The sequence below is a fragment of the Rhinolophus hipposideros genome, assembly GCF_964194185.1.
Source record: "Rhinolophus hipposideros genome assembly, chromosome: 21".
Classification (NCBI taxonomy): domain Eukaryota; kingdom Metazoa; phylum Chordata; class Mammalia; order Chiroptera; family Rhinolophidae; genus Rhinolophus; species Rhinolophus hipposideros.
The window spans coordinates 38,863,177-38,889,346 of record NC_138067.1 but is presented as its reverse complement, the minus strand read 5'-3'; the positions used below and the strand labels follow the sequence as shown (position 1 = coordinate 38,889,346).

The following is a 26,170-nucleotide window of genomic DNA, read 5'->3' as shown; positions in this document are numbered from 1 at the left end:
TCAATATGCATTTAAATGTTTCAGTATTAAATTTCCTAATGTGACCTCAGCATCCTCTCCCCCAAAGTGCCCTGTCTCAGAGTCCATTCCACCATTGCCGAGGCCAGAGCCCTGGACCTTGTCCTGGAGGGCCCACTCCCTTCCCTACAACCTGCAGTCCCATAGCCTGGCCTCCTGGCCTTCTGAGTGTCTCATCCACCAGCCTTCTCCCCCACTCACCAGCTCTCCTACTCTCGCTCCCTCCAATCCACTCTTCACACAGTAGCTTCTGACATTCAAATCTGACATTTCCCTCCCTTGCTCAAAGGCCTTCTGTGTCTCCCCAGTGCCCTGAGAACAATGTCCAAACTCCTTAGCCTGGCATTCAAGACCTTTTACAACCTGGCTCTGCCTCAGCCACACCTACCTCATGTCATCCACAGGCTGGGGCAGATGCTTTCTGTGAAAATACTCTCTCTCTCTCTCTCTCTCTCTCTCTCTCTCTCTGTGTCTCTCTCTCTCTCTCTCTCCTAGTTCAGAAAGCCTGCTTTTCCTCAGCTCTGTTTAGGAATGTCCCATTCCTCTGCCTGAGGTCCACCATCAGACTCCTCTCTCAGTCGACCCTTCCCCTGTCCAGCTTCTTCAGGGTTCCGTCACTGGGTGGGGGAGGGGGCTCGACCTGCTACCCCACCCCCATTCCAGCCAGGGGCTCAGGTCTCCAACAACAGAACCAGAGCCACTCAGCAACGCTGGAACCCATTTGAGGGGGCCTGGGACCCCTCATCCCAAGCCAGGAGGGCTTCGGGGGAGGGGTGCAGCCCTTGACAGACTCGCAGTGTGGCATAGGGGGTTGAAGGGTGCCAGGGAGGCAGGTGCAAACCTTGAAGGCGGAGGAACCAGTGCAGTTGTCTTCCCCCACGCGGGGGGGGACCCCAGGGCCTGTGGCGGAGAGGGGCTAGGAGGCAGACCCTGTGGGGAGGGGGTGGTGGCAGGGTGGTGTCTGGCAGCAGGGGCGCCATGGCCACCATCCAGTCCGAGACTGACTGTTATGACATCATCGAGGTGCTGGGCAAGGGCACCTTCGGGGAGGTGGCCAAGGGCTGGCGGCGAAGCACAGGCGAGATGGTGGCCATCAAGATCCTCAAGAACGATGCCTACCGAAACCGTATCATCAAGAACGAGCTGAAGCTGCTGCGCTGCATGAGGGGCCTGGACCCCGAGGAGGCTCACGTCATCCGCTTCCTTGAGTTCTTCCATGACGCCCTCAAGTTCTACCTGGTCTTCGAGCTGTTGGAGCAAAACCTTTTTGAATTCCAGAAGGAGAACAACTTTGCCCCCCTCCCTGCACGCCACATCCGCACGGTCACCCTGCAGGTGCTTAGAGCCCTGGCCCGGCTCAAGGAGTTGGCCATCATCCATGCCGATCTCAAGCCCGAAAACATCATGCTGGTGGACCAGACCCGCTGTCCCTTCAGGGTCAAGGTGAGGGGCTGCCCAGGGGCAGCAGCGTCCCTTTTTCCTGTCTCCTCCCGGCTTCCCTCAGACCTGTGTGCTCTCCGGACGCTGGAGTCTCCCTTGACCCACCTCCCAGCCCTGAGGTCTCCCCCTCCCTGTCCACCTCCTGGCCCTGAAATCCTCCCCAACTCCCTGTCCCAATTCTGCCTTTTCCATTCTACACCTAAGGCCTCCCTGTTGTTGTTCAATTCTTAGCTCAGCTCCTCTGGCCCAGCCCTGTCCTGTGGGGCTGACATTCTATTGGGGAGATAGAGTCGCCAAGAGAAATGAGTATAATATGGTATGAGAGGGAACATGAAGCAGGGAGGAGGATGATACGGGGTGTTGATGTGGGGCTGGGGGTGGTGATGAGTAAAACTTTATGTAGTGTCAGGGAGGCCTCACTGACATGGCATTTGAGGGAAGTCCTGAAGGAGGGAGGGAGCTGTGTAGACATTTGGGGCAGAGCTTCTGGGTAGAAGGAATAGCCAGTACAAAGGCCCTGAGGTAGGAGTGAGCCGTGTGTGTGTGTGTGTGTGTGTGTGTGTGTGTGTGTGTGTATTTGAGGAGCACTGAGGAAGTCAGTGTGACTGAGTGACAGGTGAAGAGAGAGGAAATGGGAGCAGGGAGGTGAAGGGGCCGGGTTGTACAGGGCCGTGTGGGCCACAGTGAGAACTTAGGTCTTATTCTGTGTAAGATGGAGCCACCGGAGGATCCTGAGCAGAGGAGGACATGCTCTGACTCAGGTGTTCACAGGTCCCCTGACTGTGAGAGGAACAGACTGAGGTGGCAGGAGCAGGAAGACAGTGAGAGGTGACTGCATCAGTCCAGGTGGGAGACGTGAGTGGGTGGGACTGCAGTTGGTACAGTGGGAAGAGGGGACGTGGGTGGGTCTGAGTAGATTTTGGAGTTGGAGACGACAGGATTTGCTGACAGATCTCACATAAACTGTAAGAGAGGACTTCAGGGGGGACAAAAGCCCGTTAGCCTGACCAGCAGGATGGCAGCGCCATTCCTCATCCCAGTAAGTTTCACCGGCGACAGACATTTACTGAATGCCTGCTGTGGGCCTGACCCTGTGCTGGGTGACAGAGGCAGCTCTGCGCTGTCACAAGCCCCTGTGACCCCTCTGCCTGCTTCTGCATTTGTTACTACCATCCGGGGATGGATCTGAACGAGGAGCGCCATGAGGGCAGGGCACCACTGTGTCCTTGGCATCTCCCAGCCCAGCCCTGTCACGGAGTCTGTGCTAAATGTCAGACGCAGAGTGATACAGAGACAGGAAGAGGCAGAGCATTCTGCTCTGAGAGAGAAAAGGACAGAGACCCAAGGAAGGAGAGACTCCCACAAATACAGCAGGAGACCGACAGGACGGATCCACAACAGCTGGCCAGCATTGGCACCCTACCATGTTTGCGGAATGAACGAATGAATGAATGAATCCAACAAACACTGAGTGCCCAGGGTCACTTAAGCTCTCTGAGATTCGGGCCTTGGCAGTCTGCGTTCAAGTTAATGACCATTTTGTCCTACCTACAAATTTGCCTTCTGCAAATAGAAGTTGAGGGATGGCTGAATGAAAAGCAGAGAAACTCGGAGAGGGAAACTGAGGTAGGGACCAAGATAGAGTTTTGGAGATTCAGAGTGAAAATGGCAGATAGCTCCTCCCAGAGGCATCAGGAGAGAAAAGGACTTTTAGCCATTCACAGTGTTAGTTCAACAGGTGTTCATCAAGCTCCTGCCATGTACGAGGGCCTGTGGGTAACAGTGCTTGAGGATGAGGAGAACCTGAGCTTCAGGGAAGTGTTCTTCCTAGCAATACAGAGACAGAGATGGAGATTGACACTGAGAGATGAGAGACACAGATAAGCGATGAAGAGGCAAAGAAAGAACGAGAGGGAGAAAGAAAATTATGGATAAAAAGCCCATTCATTCATTCATTCATTCATTCATTCATTCATTCATTCTTTACTGAGCCCCTGCTCTGTGCCAAGCACTATTCTAGGCGTCTAGGGACATAGCAGTGAACAGACAAAATCCTACCCTCATGGGACTGACATCCTAGTTGGTTAGAGAAATAATGAACTCAGTTAAAAGGTAAAAGATGTAATTTGTGAAATGGTGTTAAGAGCTGTGAAGAAAAGCAGAGGACCAGGAAGGGGGATAGGAAGGGTAGGGGGTGCTGTTCTTAATGGGATGGCCGGAGGAAGCCTCACTGAGAAGGTGACATGAGTAAAGACCTGGGGAGGTGAGAGGGGGAGCCGTGTGGACATCTGAGGGAGGAGCATTCCAGGCAGAGGAAACAACCAGTGAAAAGGCCCTGAGCTGGGACTGTGTCTGGCTTGCTCACGAAATAGTGAGAGAATCGTGTGGCTGGGGGTGAGTGAGGGGAAAGTGGGAGGAGCTGAGGGCGGAGCGGAGAAGGGGCAGATTGTAGGAGCCTCGGGGCTGCAGTGAGGGCTTTGGCTTTTATCGTAGGATGTGTTATCACAGGATGTGATAAAGCCACAGAAAGACAGGGATGTGACCTGACTCAGGTGTTCACACGATCCCTCAGGGTGTATGTGAGGAACAGACTGGAGGACAGAGGGAAGGAGCAGGGAGAGCAGTCTAAGCAAGAGCTGACGGATGGAGGATAGGACCAGGGAGGGGGCTGTGGCTGGGATGCCCAGTGGGCAGATTCTTGATCTGTTCAGAAGGTGGAACCAACAAGATCTGCTGATGGACAAGGTGTGGGGTGAGAAATATAGAGAGGGGTGCTAACTCTCACGGGCATACTCTAGAGGAGAGAAATAGAGACAGAGACACAGACATACAAACCAGAGACAAAGGCTGGAGGAGACAGATTGGGACATAAACAAGAAATAAAGACTCATAGACACAGCGACAGACAGTCTGATGGCAGATGCAGACAGACACTGAGGAGAGTCGCCAAGGAAGGCCCAGATTGACTGTCCCTGCCCCTCACCTTGCCCACTGGCTTCCCTTCTCCCACACAGGTGATCGACTTCGGCTCAGCCAGCATTTTCAGTGAGGTGCGCTACGTGAAGGAGCCGTACATCCAGTCGCGCTTCTACCGGGCCCCCGAGATTCTCCTGGGGTTGCCCTTCTGTGAGAAGGTGGATGTGTGGTCACTGGGCTGCGTCATGGCTGAGCTGCACCTGGGCTGGCCGCTCTACCCGGGCAACAATGAGTACGACCAGGTCCGCTACATCTGTGAGACCCAGGGCCTGCCCAAGCCCCACCTGTTGCATGCCGCCCGCAAGGCCCACCACTTTTTCAAGCGCAACCCTCACCCTGACGCCACCAACCCCTGGCAGCTCAAGTCCTCAGCCGACTACTTGGCCGAGACCAAGGTAGGGGGCCCGGGGGCTGAGGGTAGCTAGTGTGGGGGCTGCCACATCAAGAAAAAATCCAGGGAGGACGGGAAGCTTGATGACAGCTGTGGGATTGTCACAGCAAGACAGATCTAGGTGAGACTGCAGGGAGGACTGAAATTTTTGGGGTCAGATGTAGGGGCAGCTGTAGCAAGAGGGATCTGGGTTATACCATAAGTTTGACACAAAGGATAGGGCAGCTCCTCTGCCAGCTTCAGATCTGGGGTCATCAAACTAGTGCAGTGTGAGGGACCTGAGTGAGGCCCCAGGTGGGACTGGAAGTTTAAGTCAGCCTGTCGGCTACTTCTGTGGCTGCAGCCATCACACGTGAGGCAGCAGAGAAGATGGGTAGTTGGGCCAGCCTTGGGAGCTGTCATAGCAAGACAGGTCTGAGGCGAAAGGTGGGACTGAAAGTTTATGGCAGCTCCTCTGATAGTTCCTTGCCTGCGGGTTGTCAAACTAGTGTGGCGAGGTTCGCGACAGCTGGGAGGCCTGGAGGGCTGAGATCGGGTGTAGCAGCAAGAGGGATCGGGTTTGATTCCAAGGAGGACTTGTGGTTTAGGGCTCTCTCTACTACCAGAGTGGCTGGAAGCAGCTGGACCCACGGCTCTGGGGAGGGCTGGCGGTCTGGGGTGAGGTGTGAAACTTGGGTGAGTGAGAGCTCTGTTAGATGATAGGACCAAAGAAGACAGTCAGGTGTCCTTCATGCAGCAGGAGGAGAGCTCTGGATTCGACTAGAGGGGTCTGGTGTTAGGGAGCAGGAGTGGCCCTCCCAGCAGCAAGAGGGCTCCAAGGCAGATCACAGGCAGAACTGGAAGTCAGGGTTCAGGTGTGTGGACTTCATAGCAACCAGAGAGCTCTGGGCCAGACTGGAGGGCAGACTGGAAGCTGTGGGAGGGGGGGGTAATATGTGAGCCCCACTGCAGGAGTGCCTGGGGCCCAGAGCCTGGACTCCCTGTCAACCCCTGCCTGCCGTGTCCCACTAGGTGCGCCCATTGGAGCGCCGTAAGTACATGCTCAAGTCACTGGACCAGATTGAGACAGTGAATGGCAGTGGGGCAGCCAGTCGGCTGACCTTCCCGGACCGTGAGGCGCTGGCCGAGCATGCTGACCTCAAGAGCATGGTGGAGCTGATCAAGCGCATGCTGACCTGGGAGTCGCACGAACGCATCAGCCCCAGCGCTGCCCTGCGCCACCCCTTTGTGTCCATGCAGCAGCTGCGCAGTGCCCACGAGACCACCCGCTACTACCAGCTGTCGCTGCGCAGCTGCCGCCTCTCACTGCAGGCGGAGGGCAAGCCCCCTGCATCCATGGTGGCTGCTGCAGAAGATGGGTCCCCCTACTACCGTCTGGCTGACGAGGAGGAGGCCGTGGGCTTGGGCAGTGTGTCAGGCAGTGGGCCCTTCTTCCGGGAGGAGAAGGCACCGGGCATGCAGCGGGCCATTGACCAGCTAGATGACCTGAGTCTGCAGGAGGTGGGCCGTGGGCTGTGGGGTGAAACCCCCGAGGTGCTGGCGCCACTCAAGGCAGCTACCGCTGGCCGTCGGGTACCCGACTCGGGCCCCGAGCCCATCCTGGCCTTGTATGGCAGCCGCCTGGCTGGCCGCCACAAGGCCCGCAAGCCGCCCACAGGCTCCAAGTCTGACTCCAACTTCAGCAACCTCATCCGGCTGAGCCAGGCCTCGCCAGAGGATGATGGGCCCTGCCGGGGCAGCGGCTGGGCAGAAGGAGAGCACCGTGGGGCCTCCGCCGAGCCATCCACCATCCTGCAGCGGGATGGGGATGGGCCGGATATTAAGGACATGACCACGGAAGCTGAGGTAAGCTAGGTGGGCGGGCAGGGTGCAGGCAGGCCTAGGGTCAGGGCCTCCCCCAGAGCGCCAGGGTGGGGCACAGTGAACCCGGCCTTGGTTTCCACACATCTGCATTGCTTGCGGCTGCTCTGAGTCCAGCTCACTCTAGCCCCCTCTCAGGATGTGACGAGGCTCCACACACACTAGACAATATTCAGGATGTAATGAGGATGTAACAAGGTTTCGCACATACTCATCCGCCGTAAGGCTGTGTAAAATCTCAGAACACAGTCATCTACCTGTAAGAAGTGATAAAGGCCCAGCGCTAAGAACAAGGCCTCTCAGCTCGTGCTCACCCATCTTCAAGATGTGACAAAGCCTCATCTGACAGAGCAGACACTCATACCCCCTCAAGACACATTGTGCTCTCAGGACACACTGTCAAACCCCCAGGATGTGATGAGGGTTGCAAAGGTACAGAATCACCCTCTGACAAGGGTTCAAGTGGGACAGGAGGGAGTCCATGAGGGGCAGGCTGGTGGCTTCTTGGCTGATGCCCTCTCTTCTCCCCCGCAGAGGCCAGGCCCTGAGCTCTTCGATCCCAGCAGCTGTGTTGGGGAATGGCTGAGCAAGGACTGGACCCTGGAGGGCATCAGGGGTCCCCGGGCTCAGGGGCTCCCGCCCCGCCATGCCCACCCACACAGTCTGCCCCGGGCCACCAGTTTTCTGCAGCATGTCAGTGGGAACCATTGATAGTGACCCCACCCCTGCCCATCACTGGGGGGCTGCGTTAGCTGGGCTGGCATCCCCTTCTCAGAGCCATCTCCTGAACCCACAAATTATTCTTACAGAAAGATAGTTATCCAGAAATTCTCATTCCCCCTGCCCACGGCGCATGCCTGTACATACCCCAAACACAGGAGGGCTTTGGCGTCTGGCCTGTGGGCCCCTTGGCCAGAGGGAAGCAGGAAGGGGGCTGCATCCTGCTGGCCCTGAGCACATCCTCGGCCCTGTCGCCTCTGCCTATTTCAATAAAGAACTGTTCACAGCCCTGTATTACACCTGTCCTCCCTGCCTGAGGTGAGGCCTGGCCTGGTGGGGTGGGGTTCAGGGTGGTGCCTAGGCCCTGTTCTCTGATGCTGCAGTCAGTCAGCCATTGGCTCAGGCTGGAGGCGGGGCTGCCGTGGCACGGGGAGAGCCTGTGCTTGGCGTACTGACTCTCCTCTTAAATATGCTCAGTGCTTGGCACACAAGAACCCACCCTCAGAATATTCTGTGTTCAGCAGGTACCAATCCAAGCTTGCGAAATACCAAGTTCTCAATGGCTGCTGACCTGTCCTTGCCACATTACAGGCTTGCCGTGCATTCATCCACGCTTGGGACATGCTAAGTGTAAATTCACTTGGCAGATGTAAATTCACTTGGTACACGCGCCAGTGTTCAGACACGTGAGTCCACGCTTGGGACATGGCGATGGTTCGGTGCGTGTTCATCCAGCTGGGAACACGCTGAGTGTGCGGCACACACTACCCCACGCTGGCGATGAGCCTCAGCCCAGGCCAGACACGCATCACACACTGCAGACTCAGCTCATGCCAGCTCATGTGCGCTGCATGCTGAGGACTCAGCACATGCTAAATCACTGGGCCACATGCTGCATGCTCAGCAGAGGCAGGTCACCCGCTCAGGGCTCAGCACACGCCAGTCACATATTATGTACTCAGTACATGGCAAGCACATGCTAAGCGCACACTCTCATGTCTCCACCAGAGACCCATGCCGCTGTCCCCTACCCCGACACCCCACCTCACACCATTCAGTCAGGCACAGGCTGTACAGACAAGTTATTTACTTCTTATTATAACCTTGGGCCCTCTTTGCTCTGGAAAGGGGGTGGGCCATGGGGCCCAGCATGCACCCCCACTTCTTTGGGGGCTGATCCTTCCCCCAGCTCGGCTGGATCCCGGGGCCTCAGCGCCAGGCCCATGGGGACGGAGGTAGAGGTGGGAGAGCAGGGGGGGCCTGTGGAACCACAATGAGACAGACAGAAGCGGGGAGCACAGGGACAAGAACCGGAACCCAGGACACCTGGGTCCCTGGGGGCCTTGCAGGCCTCAGCCTGTCCTCTGGGCAAGGCCTCAGAGCAGGCGACAGGCGTTGCCCACGCTGTCGGCTGCCGTGTTGAGGTCATGGCTGTAAGGGGAGTCCCAGTCCCTCAGGAAAACGGCCTCCAGCTGGCTCCGCAGGCCTCCACGCCCATTCTGTGTCACCAGCAGCGAAGTCCCCGCTGTCTCCGTGAAGTAGCTGCCAGACCAGTTGGACGTTCCTATGGGGTGGGGAGCAGAGTCAGGGCCCATGGTGGTCCCTGGGTCTCCCTTCTGTTTCCCTGGTGGTGCTTGGGTACTCACCAATGTAGGTGGCACGTTCGGTCACCATGTACTTGTTGTGGTTGACGCGGGCATATGGGATTCGGGCCTGGGTCTCGTCCGCAGGGACCACAAAAAGTTTCTGAGGGAAGGGGAGAATGGGAAGCAGTGGGAGACGCAGAGGGTGGTTAGAGAAGCCCCAGGGTCTACGGGACTGGGGATTCCACTGCTTCCCAGGGAACCCTTGGGGACCAGAACAGGGCCCGGCAGGGTGGGTATCAGTCAACGCTAGCTGGAAAGGATGACCCATGAGTCATCTCATTTGCCACCTGTTCCTCTAGAATGGCTCCTAATCATCCTTTAGGTCTCACCTCAGATGTCCCCTTCCCCCAGAAAGTCTTCTGTGACCCCTCAGGCTGGGGTGGATGCTTCCTTTGGACCCTCCATGCCTGGCCTGACCCCTCTGCCCATGTGTCTCCATCCAAACCCTGACCTCCCAAACTAGGCCCTGACCCATGGTCTCCCCATCACAGCAAGTCTCTCTCTGGGTTTTCCCTGCCAGATGACAGATGAGTTCCACGAGCACTATGTCCCCAGTATTACCCCACACAGGGGCTGCGGGCTGTGTCTGGGGCAGGTGCTTACCACCTGGATGTCAGAGTGGGTATGGTTGTCACGCAGGGCAGCCAGGGAGAGCAGGAAGGCCCGCATGGATGGCTCAGAGTGTCCCCAGCAGCTGATCAGCAGACGCACCTTGATACCCCGTTCATAGGCTGCCCGCCGCAGCCCGTCATCAATAGCAGGCCAGAACCTTGGGGAGGGGTGCAGGACATGGAGCGCGGTTCTATCCACAGGCCTTACCCTCAATTTTAGGGAACCAGGCCTGGGCCCTGCTTCAGCTTCTGAAAGCCCTTCTGGTGGCCCTAAGACCACCCTATCTCTGGCTCCTAGTCCTGTTCCTTAAATCCCATATCCCCTATTCCCAATTCTGGCTCCCATTCTTACCCCCACCAAACCCAGTCTTCCTATTACCTTGGCTGCTGCCTCCCAGACTACCTTCTCTGAACACCCCCAATACCAACCATCTTTCCTTCTTATCCCTGATCCCAAAGCCCAACCCTAGTGTGCCAAACCTGAAAACAGCTCCCAACCCCACAAGCCTTCATCCTGCCTCCAGCCCACGCTCCCTGCTTCCTTGCTCCGGAAATCCTGCATCCCATCCCCTGCCTCGGGCCTCCAGTTCCCCATCTCTACCCAACCCCAATATTCTCGTCCTTTTCTCTCTCCCTTTTTCCTGTCTTGAGCACCCACACCTGTCACCTGCCTCTTTTGCCTCTCCCCATGTCTTCCCCACCATCTGTCTCCTTGTCTTGGCACCCCCTACCTGCTTTCTGGGCACCATCACTCCCTCTCCTATTCCTTTTCCACTCTTGGTGGCTTCCTGCCCTGAGCCCCAGCAGTACCTGCGTGGGTGGGAGAACTCCATGGTGGGCAGGTAATTCATGACCGCGATGTAGATAAAACTCCGGGCATTGTCCACCATGTTGAGCAGGGCCTTCAAGTCTGGGGTGCGGCTACTTGGACACAGTGGAGGGGGCGCACTCTGGGGGCAAGGGGACAGTCAAGACATGTGCCCTGCCAGAGGTGCCATCACGGTGATCCCCATGGACACACAGCTCGTCACTAGCCAGGTCCTATGCTTTTCACTTCACTAAATTCTCAGCCACCATGAAGGCGAGGGGTGATTGCTACTCCCTGTTCACAGGTGAGGAAACAGAGGCTCACAGAGGGGGACTTGCTTAAAGTCACATAGTTGGTAAATGGAGCTGGGATTTGAACCGAGGTTGTCTGGCTCCAGAATTTATTCCTGAAATAAGGTCCCTGGTCCAGCACTAACAGTATCACCTGGGAACTTGTTAGAATTGCAAATTCTTGGGCCTCATTGCACAAGGCATATTGAATCAGGGTGCTGAGGTAGGGTCCAGGAATCTGGGTTTTAACAGCCCTCCCAGGGATTCTGATGCATGCTCAGGTTTCAGGACCTCTGCTCCAAGTTCATCCCTGACTCGCTCACAGCCCACCCTCATGGCACACCACGCCACACCAGACCAGACCCTTTCCTCAGCGACCTCCATCCTCATGACAGGTGAACAAACTCAAGCTCTGAGAGGGGAGATGGTAATGGAGGAAACTTCAGTCACCTGTGGGAGACCACAGGACCCCAGCGAGTTATGTGTCGGTCCCTGCACCCGGGCCTTTGTGTGGCCCTCCACAATGACTCTGGGCTTGGCCAGGTGACTTACTCGAGGGTGACTGAAGATGAGGTTGGCCATCACAACTAGTGAAAATATCAACAGCTAAAAACAGCAGTGCCTTGGGTAGAGTGCTCTGTATGCCACAGGCGACAGCCAGCATTGTCCAATAGAATTTTCCGCAGTGATGGAAATGTTTCTGTATCTGCACTGTCCAATGTGGCAGTCACTCGCTACTCATGGCTGCTGAGGACTTGAAATGTGGCTAATGTGACTAAGGAACTGAATTTTTAACCAGATTTAGGGTTAACAGGGGGATATGGCTGGGTCCACGCAAGCCCTATGAGGTTGTAAGTATCGTGATACCCACTTTCTAGATGAAACCGAGGCCTATGGAGGTTGGGACATAGTGCAGGCACCTGTCCAAGCAGAGTGAGCAGGAGTAAGGGCTAGTTGCCAGGAATCCCCTCCCCACCAATCTCTAGGGAGGACTAGATAGATGGAGGTCATGAAGGCATGTGGCTAAGGTGTGACAGGCCCCTCTTCCTTTAGACTCACTGCCAGGTAGGCCAGAGCAGGGGTTCCATTGAGGCAGATCTCCATTGGCGTCTCTTGATTGTAGTGGGTGTCATAGGGCCGGGGCCAGGTTGATGGGATGGAGCTGCCTGCTTGGCCCAGGTACCAGTAGGCCTCAAATATCTTGGTCAGGTCTTGAGCTAGGCAGCTGCAGTTGTACATGACCACGCCCAGCTCCTTGACCTGTGGGAGGGCAGTGCTGAGCCTGGGGTAGTGGCCAGGAGCTCACAAGTGACAAGGATACCTGTAGTCACCTCTTCCTGCCCCCGCAGCCCTCTTTCCTGCCCCTTGCCTCTCAATCTCCCCTTCTCTCTGTCCCTGTCTCTCCTCTTTCTGCCCCTCAACTCCATCCCCAGGTCCCCACAGCTAAGCTCCTGGGATGGACATGAACTTGACTCAAGACTAATATCTTAAGTTTTGCTGAAAATCATCCAGTCCTTTGAAAGCCCTGGGTTTCCTGAACCTTTGCATATGCTTCTACCCTCCACCGTGCTCCTACTCATTCTTAGGTCTCAGCTGACAGTTTCCTCCTCCAGGAAGCCTCCCTTGACTGCCCAGACTGCACCAGGCATTCCTCTGGGCTCCCACAGTCCATTGGGCTTCCCTCATCACTCTCTCTGGTGACAAACCGGTCTCCCCATTGGACTAGAAGGACAGGCACCAGGGGTTTCAGCCACAGACGTGTCTCATCATCACTCTGCAGAGTTGGTGAGATTTAGGGGCTGAGCAAATCATCACTGCCTGAGTTGTACCTCTTTCCTGTCTTGTGTGGATTCCTGCAGATCCTTTAGGTATCAGATTAGTTATCACCTCTTTTGGGACCCCTTCCCTGATATCCCAGGTTGGGTCCCTCACCCCATCCTTGAGCCCTCTGGGCTGACACTGTCTGGTGACTGGCCTGACTCTGTAATACCTGGGAGTTCTGAGAGACCCATCTGCTCCCAGCGTGTTTCCAGCATCACCCAGAACAGGGCTGGGCTTAGAGCAGGTACTTAGGGAATGAATAATGAAAGCCAAATGGGTGGACAGGGTCTCAAGTGCCCTGTAGAGGGGCTGGCAGCTGTCACTGGGGACCAGAGGGAGCCCCAGGCTTCCATGAGCAGGGGGAAGGCAGTAGAGAGCTGGATTTGGGAGACCTGGTAGGAAATGGGAAGAAAACCATTGCAGAGATTGGATAGAGAGGACTCTGAGATTGAAGAGGGGTGCAGCTGGAGGCCAGGCAGCCTGTGGAGCAGGGAGTGGCTTAGAAGGATGGGTAGGCAGGGGGCAGGCAGACCTGGGTCAGGGAGCGCCAGTCCATGTTGGCACTGCCGATGTAGAAGTGGGTCTGGTCCACCACCCAGAACTTGGTGTGCAGGACACCATGGGTCAGCTTCTGCATGTCCACCATGCGGACCTGGGCACCTGTGATCGACAGGGGTGGTAGTCAGGGGCCGGCTTGAGCAACCCCAAGCCCAGCCCGTCCCCAGCTGCCCCTGGCTCACCGCTCTGCAGCAGGGTCTGCAGGTCTGCCTGGGGCTGGGGCCCGCTGGGCTTGCTCACGGCAATACGGACCTTCACACCTCTAGGTGCCAGGGTCTGTAGCTGCCGGAGGACCTCCTCGCCCTGGGGGAAGGGGAGAGCCTTTGAGGGGCTGGACCAGCCAGCTCTCCAACCCCACACAGCAGCCCCCTGGGGGTTGTTTTGAGATTGGGCTTCGAGATGAGATCAGGAGTGAGCAGGCTTTACATTAGCCAGTATGCCTAGGGACAGTTTTATAGGTTAAGATATTAAAACCTTTTTTTAATAACTGGACAATGAGCCTGGTCAGGGCCTCCCTGCCATTCCTGCCCTTCCAGGGACCTTTCCAAGATCCTACCTTATGTCAACAATGCCTGGCACCGTAGGGGCCTTCAGGCACCTTACAGGATATTGGGGGTATGGCTCAGGATGGAGGTCCAGGAAGGTCTGAGTGAGGCTTGATGATGCCAATTACAGCCCATGATTCCCCGCTTCCTGCTATGAGCCAGGCCCCATTGTAAGCCTCTTCACATTTGAACTCACTGAATTCTCATTACTCTCATTGATGAGGCAGGTCTGAGTATAATCCCTGAGGTGCAGATGGGGAAACCGAGCATTGGAGAACTTAGTGGTGAAGCAGAATTTGAACCCTGACCATCTGTCTCCTACGCCTATGCTTTGAACCACTCCAGTGGGTGCCAGGAGGGAGTATGAGCTCATATCATTTTAACTTTTGTCATTTTTTTTTTTTTAGGCAGTGCTTTAGGAGCCCCACAATGTTAATAAATTTTAAGTCCTCTTTTCACAAAAAGCAGTGGGAAGAAGATAAAAGGGAAAATTTCTGTGTTTTTCATTCAATGAAGGGGTGATCCACCTAGGCTGTTCCTTTCCAAACCTTGAAGTTTTATGGTTTTTAAGTTTGTCTGCAGATCATAAGGATATAATAATAGTAAATGCTTATAAAGGGCTGGGTCAGGCACCATGCTATAATTTGCATGGATGAGCCCGTCTCATCCTCAGAAGGGGCGGGTGCTATATACTGGCTCCATTCCACAGATGAAGAAACTGAAGCCCAGTAGGTGAGGTGACCTGCCCAAGGTCACACAGCTGGGAAGCGGCAGCCTGGCTAGAGGCTGGGCTGTTACTCACTCTTCTCTTCCATTTCTTGATGTGACAGGGTCAGGGTAGTTCGTGGGTGAGCAACACCTGCCAGCCTAATCCCTGGTAACTAAACCCATACCCTGACATTCAGAGGCCTCCAGATGACCATGACAAACGCCCCCAGTCCAGAGGGCCATGTAAAGACAGTTGCTTCCAAACACCTGTGTGTCCAAGCCTCTGTGAGACATTCCCACCAGTCTCCCAGGCTGCAGGGGAACCCCTTCACTCCACCTCCACCCTCAATGCCTCCCCATGCCCCACTGCTGTCCACCAGGGCCCAGGTTGTCAGGTACCTGCTGGGCAGAGGGCTCTTGAGTGTGGGTGTCATTGTTGGTGAGGGTCCAGTAGAAGGAGGCGATGTCCAGGCTGCTGTGGGCCCCGGCGAGCAGGCTCAGCCAGGCCTGGCCGGTAGAGGGGTTGCCCGTGGAGGCATTGGGGAAGTCCAGGCCCTCAGGAATGCTCTCTACCAGCACGGCTCTGGAGGGTAGGGGGGTGGTATCAGCCGCAGGGGGCCTGAAACCACTGGCTGGGATGTGAGTGATTCTTCCTGTCTGGCCACGGAGGATGGAAGACTGTGTACTGTGTGTGCCTGTATTCATGATTCTGTGTCCATGCATGTGTCTGTCTAGAGGTGTGGAAGGAAGGTGTGTATGTGTGTGTCTGTGTGTGTGTCTGTCCACAGATACGGATGCAGGATGCCATGTGTGTCTTTATGAGCCTCTCTTCATAGACCTGGAGAGAAGATGGTGCTGTGGTTGCCATGGGAACAGTGTGTGTGTGGGGGGGTGGCATGGAGAGAAGAACCTGTGACAGTGCACTTGGGAGTCTGTGATCACCTCACTGTCATGAGCACTGGATGATGTTGAATTCAGGCCCTGCCTGGTGTGTCTAAGTGTCCCTACCCTGTTAGGGCCCGTCCCCCACACCATTCGAGGGGTCACTTACTCGCAGGGGTCATAACAGGGGGCTGGGCGTTGGTTGGGCCCAAAGAGATGCAAGTCACCGTATTCCCATAAGAACAGCTGAGTCATCAGGGCACCAAAACCCACAACCGCCAGGATGAGGACCAGCAGGACCCAGCGGGCTTTCTGCGGGAAGGAGGAGGAGGCGGTGAGCCAGCCCACCGCGGGCAGCGCAACCCATGCCTGAGATAGGCTGAGGGTGATGGTGGGCTCCTACCTTCTCTGCAGCCTTCCATGCCTCAATCTCATTCATGGGTAGCTCGCTGGCGGGCTCCTCAGCAGGCACTTTCAGCTGGGGGATGATGGGGATGGTAGGGGGTGACAGGGGAGCCCCCACCCTCCATCACATCCAGCCCCTCCCCATTGGGGCCCCATCCACTTACCTCCTGATACATCAGTTTAGGCTTCATCTTGCCAGGCAACCAGGAGGCACGCAGAGCCCAGGCGGGAGAGTGGGTGTGTCAGGGTCTCCAAACTGGGAACAAAAGCTGGCACTGTGTGGGGTGTTCTGGGATTTGAGGGACGTCATAGAAAGCAGATCAGTCTTGGGACTGACAGGACCCACTGGGTCTCCTTGTCTATGATCACGGGGGCCACTGGCATCACGCCCGCCACCCCAAAAGGAGGAAGCAGACCGCTGGTCAGCAAGGATTTCGAAATCCCTCAAGTTCCAACGCCTATGCTTTCTTCCCATCTCTCTGTGGTAGCCGCCCTGCCGCCCTTTAGCGCCCACCCTGCCCCTCTTTTAGCACCATCCCTTCTCTGAGCTCTAATTTAGACATTCCCAAAGAGACAGCTCCGGACGGGGTCAGCGGAGTCCCAAATCCTTGTGCCTGCTTTTCCCAGACCTGGGACTACCCAGGGGGCATTTTCCAAGTGGCTCCTCTGCCCTCTCCCTCAGGTACCCACCAGACAGCTCAAGCCGGGAGCCCAGGACCATACGGGCCTCCCCTCCAGCTCCCAGCTCATCCCTCCCAGCTACGCCCGACGACCCTACCCCGAAGGGACCTCGGCCTTCGTCCCAAGCGGCAGCTGCTACCTCCGCGGGGCCCCAGCTTCTGCCCCAACAGGCTGAGCAGGGAAGAGTGGGAGGAGGGGGCGGGACCCGAGGAGGCTCCGCCCACTGCAGCGGGGAGTCTGCGCAATGCTTTCTTCGGCCCGGCTCTCCGCAGGGAGAAGGGGGGCCCGGCCCCCCCAGGTACGGTCGGCCAGGTTGGCCGGGGTGGGCAGAGTAGATGGCTGGGGGATGGGCTTTCAACACCCCACCCACAGCCCCCGTGCTCGGGAGGGAAGCCACAGGTAAAGAAAAAAGGAACCTTACATCTTTTTTCGTCTACAAACCTTTTGAATTTTTGTACCACGGGCATGCATTGCCTAGTCAAAAATAAATAGATACATTAAATTAATGATTTAAAAACAAAATAAAATGGAGAGATAAAGGTTGAATAACATGATTTCGAGATGTAGCGATAAAATCAGCAGAACACAGTCCACAGTCTAGGAGGGGAAGAGTGAGGTGGGGGAAGGAGACGGTGGTTTTTCTGTTGGAGTGTTTGTGTTGCGGTATTTGATTTCTTTCTAAAGTCACTGATATTTTGATAGGGATTTTTAAAAAATTGTTTCTGAAATCCAGGCTCTGTCTAGAGGGATCGGCAGAGTTTCCTACTTCTTGTGTCCTATCTCCCAAGCAGGATTTAAGGCCACAGCTGGAGATACAAATTGGAGAATTCTTCCCCGCCCACTTCTCTCAAAGAGAGGCAAGACCCCCTTCCCCCCAGCTAGGCAGGAAGTTAACAGATAAATGCAGAAAAGGGTTACTATTGAGACAAGCAACAGCGTCAGAAGTGGTGTGCTTTGAGAGTGGGGTTTGGGGGTTGGTCAGAATTGCTTTTTATCGCGTGCCCATGTTTTAAAAATTGTGAAATATAAGCGACTAACGGAAAAGTAGAGAAAACAGCTATGTGCAGGGTAAGAGAATTATAAAGGGACACAGGTGTTGCTGCATCCCAGGTTTTGTCACTTAAAAAACAAAAATTCATGTGCATTCATTACTGTGATTTATAAAAAGGGGGTAAAATTTCAAAGGGAGCTAGGTTCTGCCTTACCACACGATCCAGCCTATCTCTGAAGGTTAATTTGTGAACCCCTTCCCCACAATGTCCCCTCCCAGATTGGCGAGGGCAGAGCATAGCCAGACCCCTCCACTTATAGCAGGGAGACAAATGGAGGTGGGGTAAATGGATCCAGCAAGAAACCGACCAACGACCAACGTTACTTGGAACTCTAGAGGTCACTAAAAGCAGAAGATACAGAGGTACCAGTCTTAGAGGGCTGCAGGGGTAAGGGTGGGGGAGAGGAGGCCTGGGGTAGGAACCATTTGTTTTATTTGTGAAGTATTGTATTAAGAATAAGGGGTTGGAACATCAGATGATGAGAAATTAGGGGAGCTGAGATGAACAAGAGCAAAACTGAAGGGGAGGTGAGGCTTGGAGAGGTTAGGGAGGGGCCTGGGTGCCCTGAGGCTAGGGAATTGGCGATGGCTGCTAGTAAACCAAAAATAAGAAGAAAAGAGGGAGTTCATTCAAACTGTTAGCGACTTTTTGGCTTCTAAATGTTAACTTCTGTTGTATTTTTATAAAAGCAATACACCTGAGGTGTTTAAAAAGAACACCAGTACTGGAGAGGTGGTTTAGACTAGATTGGATGGGCGAGGCAGTTAATACTGTGGGTTCCAGAGCCAGATGCCCCATTTGATTATGAGCCTCAACACTTATGGGACCGTTTGATCTTGGTAAGTGACAATGCATCTGTGCCTTAGTTCCTCCATTTGCAAAATGGCCATGGTAACAATAACACCTACTTTTCATAAGGCTATTCACAAATTTGATACAAATTTATTGAGTCCTTGTGCACCGGGCATTATTTTAGGCACTGGGGATACCACTGTGGACATGAGGGAAGACAGACAACAAAATAATAAGAAATACGTTAGAAGGAAATACGCGCTATATAGAGGATAGGGGAAGAGGGGCTGGGTAGGGGTGGGGTTGGGATTTTTTGCAATTTTAATTAAGGTCAGGCAAAACCTCACTAAGAGGGTATCTGAGAAAAAAACTTTAAAGAAGAGAGGGAGGGAGAGCTACTTAGACTTATTAGGAAGTGTTCCAAACTGATCGAAGGCCAGTGCAAAGGCCCTGAGGCAGGAGTATGCCCGCTATGCATAGGGAAGAGCAAGGCCAGTGTGTCTGTAGCAGAGTTGGCAGGCAGGGGAGGAAGAGATGAGTCAGGGAGGTGACAGGACCAGTTTTTGCAGGGCTGCTTGGACTGCGGTGAGGACAGGGCCTTGGGTAGGTTGAGCAGTGAAGGGACCCCACCTGCCTCGGGTGTTGCTCTGAGTTGAAAGGTGGGCTTAAAAAAGATGGGTCTGATGTGGGCATTACCCCTGGAACTTGTGAACGTGAACTTATTTAGAAAAAGGGTCTTTGCAGATGTAATTACATTAATGATTTTGAGATGAGATCATCCTGAATTACGTGGGTGGGCCCTAAATCCGAGGACAAGTGTCTCTAAAAAATGACAACACCACGTGACCAGGAATGCGGAGATTGGGGTGATGTGGCCATAAACCTACCTAAGCCTGGAGCCACCAGAATCTGGGCGAGGCAGGGAACAGAACCTCCCCTAGAGCCTCTGGAGGGAGTGTGGCCCTGCCAACACCTTGATTTCAGGCTTCTGGTCTCAAGAACCGTGAGAGAATAAATTTGTTTCAAGCCACCCAATTTGTGGTAACTTGTTATAGCAGCCACGGGAAACTAATACAGGTACTTGCAGACTCCCCCTGGCTGTGTGGGGAAGACTTGGGGCCGGGGGTTAGGTGGTACAGGGGCTGGAGCAGGGAGACCATGGAGGAGACAGAACCAGGCTGGGGGTAGCCAACGGTGAAGAGTGGACGGAGTCTGGGTACATTTTGAAGGTGGAGCTGATGGGATTTCTAATTGGACTGGAGGTGAAATCCAGGTAAAGAAGGGAGTAAAGAATGACTCCAGGGGTTTTGGCCTGAGCAACTAAGTTTGGAGATGCCAATAGCTGAGCTGGGGAAGACTGAGCACGAGCCAAGTTTGGGGAAAAGACCAGGAATAAAGAATGAATGAATAAATAATAAATAAATGAGTAAGTTTTGAACATGTAAAATTTGAGATGTCTAAAATCGCACAGAATGGGCATGCAAGAAGTTGTCAATAAATATGATTGTATCAAGGCTCCTAACAGCCAAAAAAAAAGAAAAAGAAAAAGGGCATCATTACACCCCATCCCCCAACCCCAGGCAAAATGATTGCTTTTGCTTTTTTGTTGGCCTTTAGTTACTATTTAAAATCTACATAGGACTTGTATGAAAATTTTGAGGCTCAGGCTCCTAGCTGGGGTGCGCCTCCCCCCACATCCCAGCCTCCAGTAAAGGATTATGGCCTAAACTGGAGAAGTATCCAGCACCGCTCCCATCCCCAGACTTCTGGGAGGAGCAGCGCAGAGTGAAACTGAAGGCGGCCCGGGCAATGGGGTTGAGGCCAGACTGGCCATGCTTAGCTGTGTCCTGTGTGCCCAGGTCCCGAGAATCCCCATAGGGCTCCAATACAATGCTCAAGGTGGTCCTTAAGCTCTGCTTCCTTGCACCTACCTCTACCAGAAAGTGTCCCCATCAGCCCACAGAATCTTCCTGTCCCCTTGGCCTGTGCCCTCCCTGCCTTGAAGCATGACACCACAAACCGCAGAAAAGGAGGAAGCAAAACCCACTGGGTTGTTGAGACTGGTGTTGGGAGCGCTCCCTGAACACCGCACCCGGGTGAAGGTGAGGTCGGAGATTTGTTCCTTCCTCCACAGTAGTCCTTTGAATTGGAGAGTCCAAGATTCAAATTCCACACTGTCACTTTCTTAGTAAGTTACCACAGACACAGGGCTTTACTTCTCTAAGTCCTGCTGTCCTCATCTATAAAATGGGGATCATCTTATATCTGTCTGGGGGGGTGGCTGGGGGATCTCTGAATCGTTTACAGGGGTGAGCCTCGGAGTCCCACAGCCCTGCATTCAGGTCTCAGCTCTGTGTCACTAGGAAAAGAGGCTTCCTTCTCTGAGCCTCACTCATTCACAGAATAATGGCAGACTTATTTTCCAACCTCACATTTGCTGGGAAATCAATTAAACCATCCCTGGCAGACAGGTACCGTAGTTAACTCTAGACACGATGTCAGGGCAGACAATTAAGTTCGCAAACTTGTTGTAATAATGTTGCTAACCTTTTCCGATATAAGAGGGATTATTCATTATGAATTTCTACCAACTGGCCGGTAAACCAGGTTTACTGTTTGGAAGTGCTGAAAAGGCTGTGGAAAAAAATAGATGACCTTAACTTTTCGCCAATTCGTGGCTCTTGCATCATGACCATACACCATCTTACACAGCACTGTCTGTGAAGGAGTTTTTAGCCAGTGAACAAATAACTGTATTGGAATACCCTCCCTACTCACCTGATCTGGCCCCCAATGACTTCTTTCTTTACCCAAAGATAAAGGAAATATTGAAAGGAAGACATTTTGATGACATTCAGGACATCAAGGGTAATACGACAGCTCTGATGGCCATTCCAGAAAGAGTTCCAAAATTGCTCTGAAGGGTGGAGTAGGTGCTGGCGTCAGTGCATAGCTTTCCAAGGGGAGTACTTTCAAAGTGACCGTAGTGACATTCAGCAATGAGGTATGTAGCACTTTTTCTAGGATGAGTTCGCGAACTTAATTGTCATACCTCATATAAGCTGGACGGTGAGATCTGTGTCCCCTAGAATCCTGTACATACTTTATCACAGATAACATATGTGTCCCTTGAAAAGCTGAGTCTGTGTCTGGTGTATCCCTCTACCTGCCAGTGCCCAGCACACTGTAACCACTCAAGAAATGTTTGTTGAAAACAAGAGATGGAGTAGAATGGAAACTTTTGAGAAAAGACTTTCTTAGCTGTCTCTCTCTAGACCTAGTGACACTTGTTTTATACACAATGATAACCAGCTCGTGTTCCAAGCCCCGAGCAAATGGGGTAGGAGCAGATAATGGCATCTTAGCCTGAGAGTAAAATTCAAGATCGATTCAAGCCATCCGAGAATGCAAAGGAGGGTGTGGGGCCAATAAGCTGCTGAAGCACGCGTGAAACACCGCTGAGGCCATATCACTGGAAGCATTCATAAATTCATGGACCTTCCATATGGCTCAAAACCGAAATGTTCTCATGTTTAAAGGCGCCGATTTTCCCTTGATTGTGTAGACCCCTTTGAACTGAACAATCAATTGTCTGTGGTCAAGTCTATACAAAACAAAACAGAGCACTGGTTTTGTAAACTTTTTTTGTTTTTGTAAACTTTTTTTGTTTGTTTTTGTTTTTAGCAGTAGAACCTTTATTTCAAAGGATCCCTCCCTAGAAGGGGCCACTTCTAGGGAGAGAAGATGCTCGGTCTGAAAAACAATTAAATAGGTAAAACAAACCAAAAAACCAAAAAAGCAGCATGAATGGTGACTACTTCTGCTTGGAACTCAAAAACCAAAGCAGTCCCCTTCTTGCTCAAACCACCTCTGCGCCTCCCCGCTGCCTTCAGGGCAAAGTGCAAACTTCTTATACCATGTTTTCTAGGGCCCTATATGGACAGAACCTATGGATTGTTCCCACCATTACCGTTTCAGCTCCACTTTTCTGACTCCAAAGCTGTCTCCCACCTCTTACCTGAACTCCAGCTCTGGAAGTCCCATGGCCTCCTAGACACTTGCCCTCAGGTGTCCCCCAGCCCTTTACACCCATTATGTCCCCAATGTCCTTAGCATCTCTCCCAAACCTGCTCCTCTCCCGCATCCCATTTCAAGGACGGCTGTTCTAACCCATCCTTCAAGTCTCAGCCTGTGGGCCACCTTCTCCAGAAAGCTCTCCCTGACTCCCCGGGAGCCCTGGGCCTTGTCCAGGGCCCCTCACGTGTCCACTTGGTCTCCTGAGGGTCTCTCCCACCTACCCCTTTTCTCTCCCATGGCCAGGATCTGGGTTCTCCAGCCACCTCCCTTGGCTCCCAGCCTTCACTCAACCCTTCCAATGCCCCTTCGTGTTTGACTTGTCCCCCACACCCGCTCGCAGAGCGTCAGCTTCTCACTGTGGCTCCCAGAGTGCTGAATGGTCTTCCTCTAATAACTTACTCTCACCATCCTTTACATCCCAGCCATATTTAATATCTTTCAGTTCCTTGAACTAAAACCACACTTTCACCATCAGCCCTCCCATAGCGTCTCCTCCTTCCTAGAGCACACCTTTCTCTCCTTTTCATCTTGCTCATTCCTGTCAGCTCACGTACCACCTCCTCCGGGAAGCTCTCCCTGACCCCCCAGTTGGTTCAGGCACCCCCTTTGGGCTCTTGCAGTCCTCTGAGCTTCTCCATCCCAGCCCTGACCACTCTGGGCTGTCACTGCTTGGTGATGGGTCTGTTCATCCCACTGGGCTATGAAACCCGTAAGGGCAGGGATGGGCCTTCTCAGCCACTGCTGTCCCCAGTACCACCCAGCATAGGGACAGTATATGGGAGGTACTCAGAAGCCAGTTCATTCATCTATTCATTCAACTTGTATTTATTCAGTAACTACTTGCTGAGAAGCCCTGTCTAGAAACTGGAGGTACAGCACAGAACAGAAAAAAAAAATCCCTAGTAAAGGTGATATTCTTTTGGAGGAGACAATAAATGAATGAAATGTATGGTATGTGGCTTGGAGAAATAGAAAGCAGGGGAGGGGGGAAGTGGCATCACAATTGAAAATCGTGGATGTCTGAGTTCAAAAATGACAATACAACACGTGGGGCAAAGAAGCATTATTGTCCGTTTTTCAGATGCAGGACAGGCCTCAGGGAAATCCTGCCCAGGTTGCACAGTATCAGTTTGTCGGCCGGGAATTTGAACCCAGAGCTCAATTCTGTTCCTGGACACTACACTGTCCAACCAATTCATGGACACACAATAAAGCAGATGTCTTTTCCTTGTCACCCTGAGGGAGGCCTGAGCCTGTGAAAGGGCAAGATGTGGGGTAAAGGGGTAGAGCGCCTTATGGTTATTGAACCAGGTGTTGCTTGAAGCACTTTATATGTTTCTCACTTTTATTTATTTATTTTTTTTGCTCCACTTAGCAGGTCAGGAAACTAAACACCCAGAGTGGTTAAATCACTGGCATGAAGGGACACAGCCAGGAAACGGTGGAGCCAGGATTTGAACCCAAGCTGCCTCAGGGTCCAAGGGGTGGACAGCTGCCTCTCCTATTGTTTATTATCATTTATAGGTCTATAGCTGCCCTCCCTTCCTCCCGCCCCAACAGCAGCTGAACCCAGAGGCAACTCTGGCCTCTCAAAAACTACCAACATCCCTTCCCCCTCCCAATCTTTGAGAGAGACATTTGAAGCTTTCTCCGAATAGAAAGGATATGAGTGCAGCTTTAAAAAGAGGACTCTGGCTCTCCTTCCAGCCAGGCTGCTCTTGCCAATCCATCCTCTGTAGTTCTGGAACTGCTGCCGCTGCTTCTTATCACATGTCACATCAGATTCCGTCCCTCCTCTCCTGCAAATCCTCCAGCGGCTCCTGCCTCACTCAGAGTGAAGCCAAAGTCTTCTCCACCGACACGAGCCCCCGGCTGACCTGCCCGATCACTTCTCTGACCTCATCCCTCAGCCCTGGCCTCCCTCATAAGCCTCCTTGCTGTCCTTTAAATATTCCTAAATATTCCATGTTCCTCTTTCAGGGCCTTTGCATTGCTGTTTTCTCTGCCTAGGATGCTCTCCCCCCAGATAACCCGTCCATCTCTCCCCTCCTCCAGGTCTTTGTTCAGATGTCACCATCTCAGAAAACCTTTTCTGACGACCTTGTTTAAAACTATAACTTTTATTGTGCAGTCCCCATTCTACTTACCTGTTTGCTCATTGTCTCTTTCCCCTGCTAGAATGTAAATGCCATGAGGCCAGGGACCTCTGTGTTTGTTCACTGATGTGTCCCCAATGCCTAGCACAGGGTTGGCATATTGAACATGCTTTTTATATAGTTGTTGAATGAAGAACTTGCATTTTCATTCCCATGTTGCAGGTGCAGCAACTGAGGCACAAGTGACATTAAGCCACCTGCCCCAAGGTCATGCAACTATTTAAGTACTAAGTGCTAGAACCAAGATTAGAACCAGGGTGTTCCAGCCCCCCAGGGACACATTGCTAACCACTGTCCCACCCTGCCTCGCTCAGGCAAGCTGCTATGAATAAGACACTTACCTCTCCACCTGGGGAGACAGGGTTGCTGAGGCTTGATTGCCTCACCTCTCTGTACCCCCAATTCTAGAGGTCAAGGGAGGTCTTGGTCTAAGCTACCTATAATTCTCCCTCCCCAATGTTGATGAGCAATGTTCGTGACAGCTGATGGGGCATCCCCTCAGGTGTGGTGACATAGCAGAGGTGAGGATAATATGGAGATTGTGATTTGGGGTGGTGTGGGGTGGCTGCCACGGCACAGGGTATCATGATACAGGGGGTGTGATTGACACCACGGCAGTGATGACGGCAACTGGGGCGAGAGAGACGATGAGGAGGGGGTGAAGGTGATTGGATGAGGGTGAGAGTAACATGGTTAATAACAATATTAGCCCAAATTGCTATGTCAAGCGGCGCATAGCATAAGAATAAACTGGCAGAATCCTCACAGTAATCCCTGACGTATGTGTCCTGTGTGCGTTTCATAGATGAGGAAAGCTTAGATTGCAAGTGTGATTTGGTGGTCAAGGTTACCCAGAGGTTTAGTGGTGGAACTGGGATTCCGGCACACCCACGGTAATGGGCTCTAGTACCCCGTGTGGTGGCGAGTATGGGAGAGGTAACCCTAGAAAATAGCGGAGACATGGAGGGAAAAAAATCTGTAAGGCAGGGTGGTTCCTTATGAGGAAAACTAGAATCATGGACGGTGTCTACCAGTGAAGCAAAGGTGACATGGGAGGGATGGTGACATAGGGGTGAGGGTAACACAAAGGGGGCATGAGCGCGATTTATGGAGAGGGTGACAGGAAGCGTGCGAAGGTTACAAGGATGAGGATGTACGAGAAGTGAGGATTTCATAACGGAGAAATAGCAACGAAAGATGAATGCGGGCGACATAAGAAGCTGATGGTGACTTAAAAGGTGATTGCGACCTATGGTGGCAATGGGGGCTTAAAAGGGACGAAAGCAAGTTAAGGGGGTTGATGGCAACAGGAGGATGATGGTGACAGAAGGGGAGTGCTGACGATTTAAGCGGGGAGCAATGACGATATATTAATTAAAAGGACCGAGGACGACATAAGGGTAGAGATGCATAATAGACACGAAGTGACAACACGAGGAGGGTAGCCGAGGCGCTGCGCCTCCAGAACGCACAGTACCTGTTGTCCACGTCTCCCACTCCCGGCCCCAGCCTCGCACGCACCTCCTGTGCTGGAACCCGGTCCCACCACCCCCGCCACACGCAGGCGCACTCGGGCTGGACTGCGGCTGGCGGGGGCCAGGCCTGTGCCTTTCTGATTGGCCGGGCTCCTGGCTAGCGCCGGGCGGAGGGAAGCACCTGGGAGACTGTGATAGGTCACGTGACGGCTGTCGCTACACTCTCGTTGGTGGCGGCCCGGTGTGCTAGAGCGGCCG

At 53.4% G+C, this 26,170-nt stretch overlaps 2 protein-coding genes across 14 annotated transcripts; one reads left to right on the top strand and one right to left on the bottom strand.

Moving 5' to 3' along the window:
* Positions 1-904: 904 nt before the first annotated feature.
* Positions 905-7,396, top strand: HIPK4 (homeodomain interacting protein kinase 4; the record flags this gene model as incomplete). The annotated part of the gene is made up of 4 exons (XM_081030767.1): positions 905-1,461; positions 4,473-4,829; positions 5,837-6,670; positions 7,220-7,396. Exons 1-4 carry the CDS (start codon positions 997-999, stop codon positions 7,394-7,396), a joined length of 1,833 nt encoding a protein of 610 aa, XP_080886893.1. The 5' UTR covers positions 905-996.
* Positions 6,850-26,134, bottom strand: PLD3 (phospholipase D family member 3). 13 transcript variants are annotated; one of them, XM_081030754.1, is made up of 13 exons: positions 25,915-26,134; positions 16,802-16,834; positions 15,844-15,935; positions 15,678-15,752; positions 15,444-15,586; positions 14,792-14,975; positions 13,322-13,442; positions 13,114-13,241; positions 11,820-12,020; positions 10,473-10,612; positions 9,655-9,820; positions 9,052-9,151; positions 6,850-8,969 (listed from the first exon to the last, which is right to left on the bottom strand). In XM_081030754.1, exons 3-13 carry the CDS (start codon positions 15,868-15,870, stop codon positions 8,782-8,784), a joined length of 1,473 nt encoding a protein of 490 aa, XP_080886880.1. In that variant the 5' UTR covers positions 15,871-15,935; positions 16,802-16,834; positions 25,915-26,134; the 3' UTR covers positions 6,850-8,781. The 13 variants fall into 13 exon arrangements, with proteins under 13 accessions (XP_080886880.1, XP_080886876.1, XP_080886877.1 ...); XM_081030750.1 differs by having other exon boundaries at positions 15,844-15,968; positions 25,915-26,132; XM_081030751.1 differs by lacking the exon at positions 16,802-16,834 and having other exon boundaries at positions 25,915-26,028.
* Positions 26,135-26,170: the final 36 nt, after the last annotated feature.

Bases quoted from the DNA above. Each gene is read 5' to 3' on its own strand.
- PLD3 (XM_081030754.1), bottom strand. From the start codon at position 15,870: ATGAAGCCTAAACTGATGTATCAGGAG. The intron at 13,242-13,321 runs GTGAGCCAGGGG...TGTCGATCACAG, and splicing joins GCAGACCCTGCTGCAGAGCG to GTGCCCAGGTCCGCATGGTG. The intron at 10,613-11,819 runs GTGAGTCTAAAG...CCTTGCCCCCAG, and splicing joins CTGCTCTGGCCTACCTGGCA to AGTGCGCCCCCTCCACTGTG.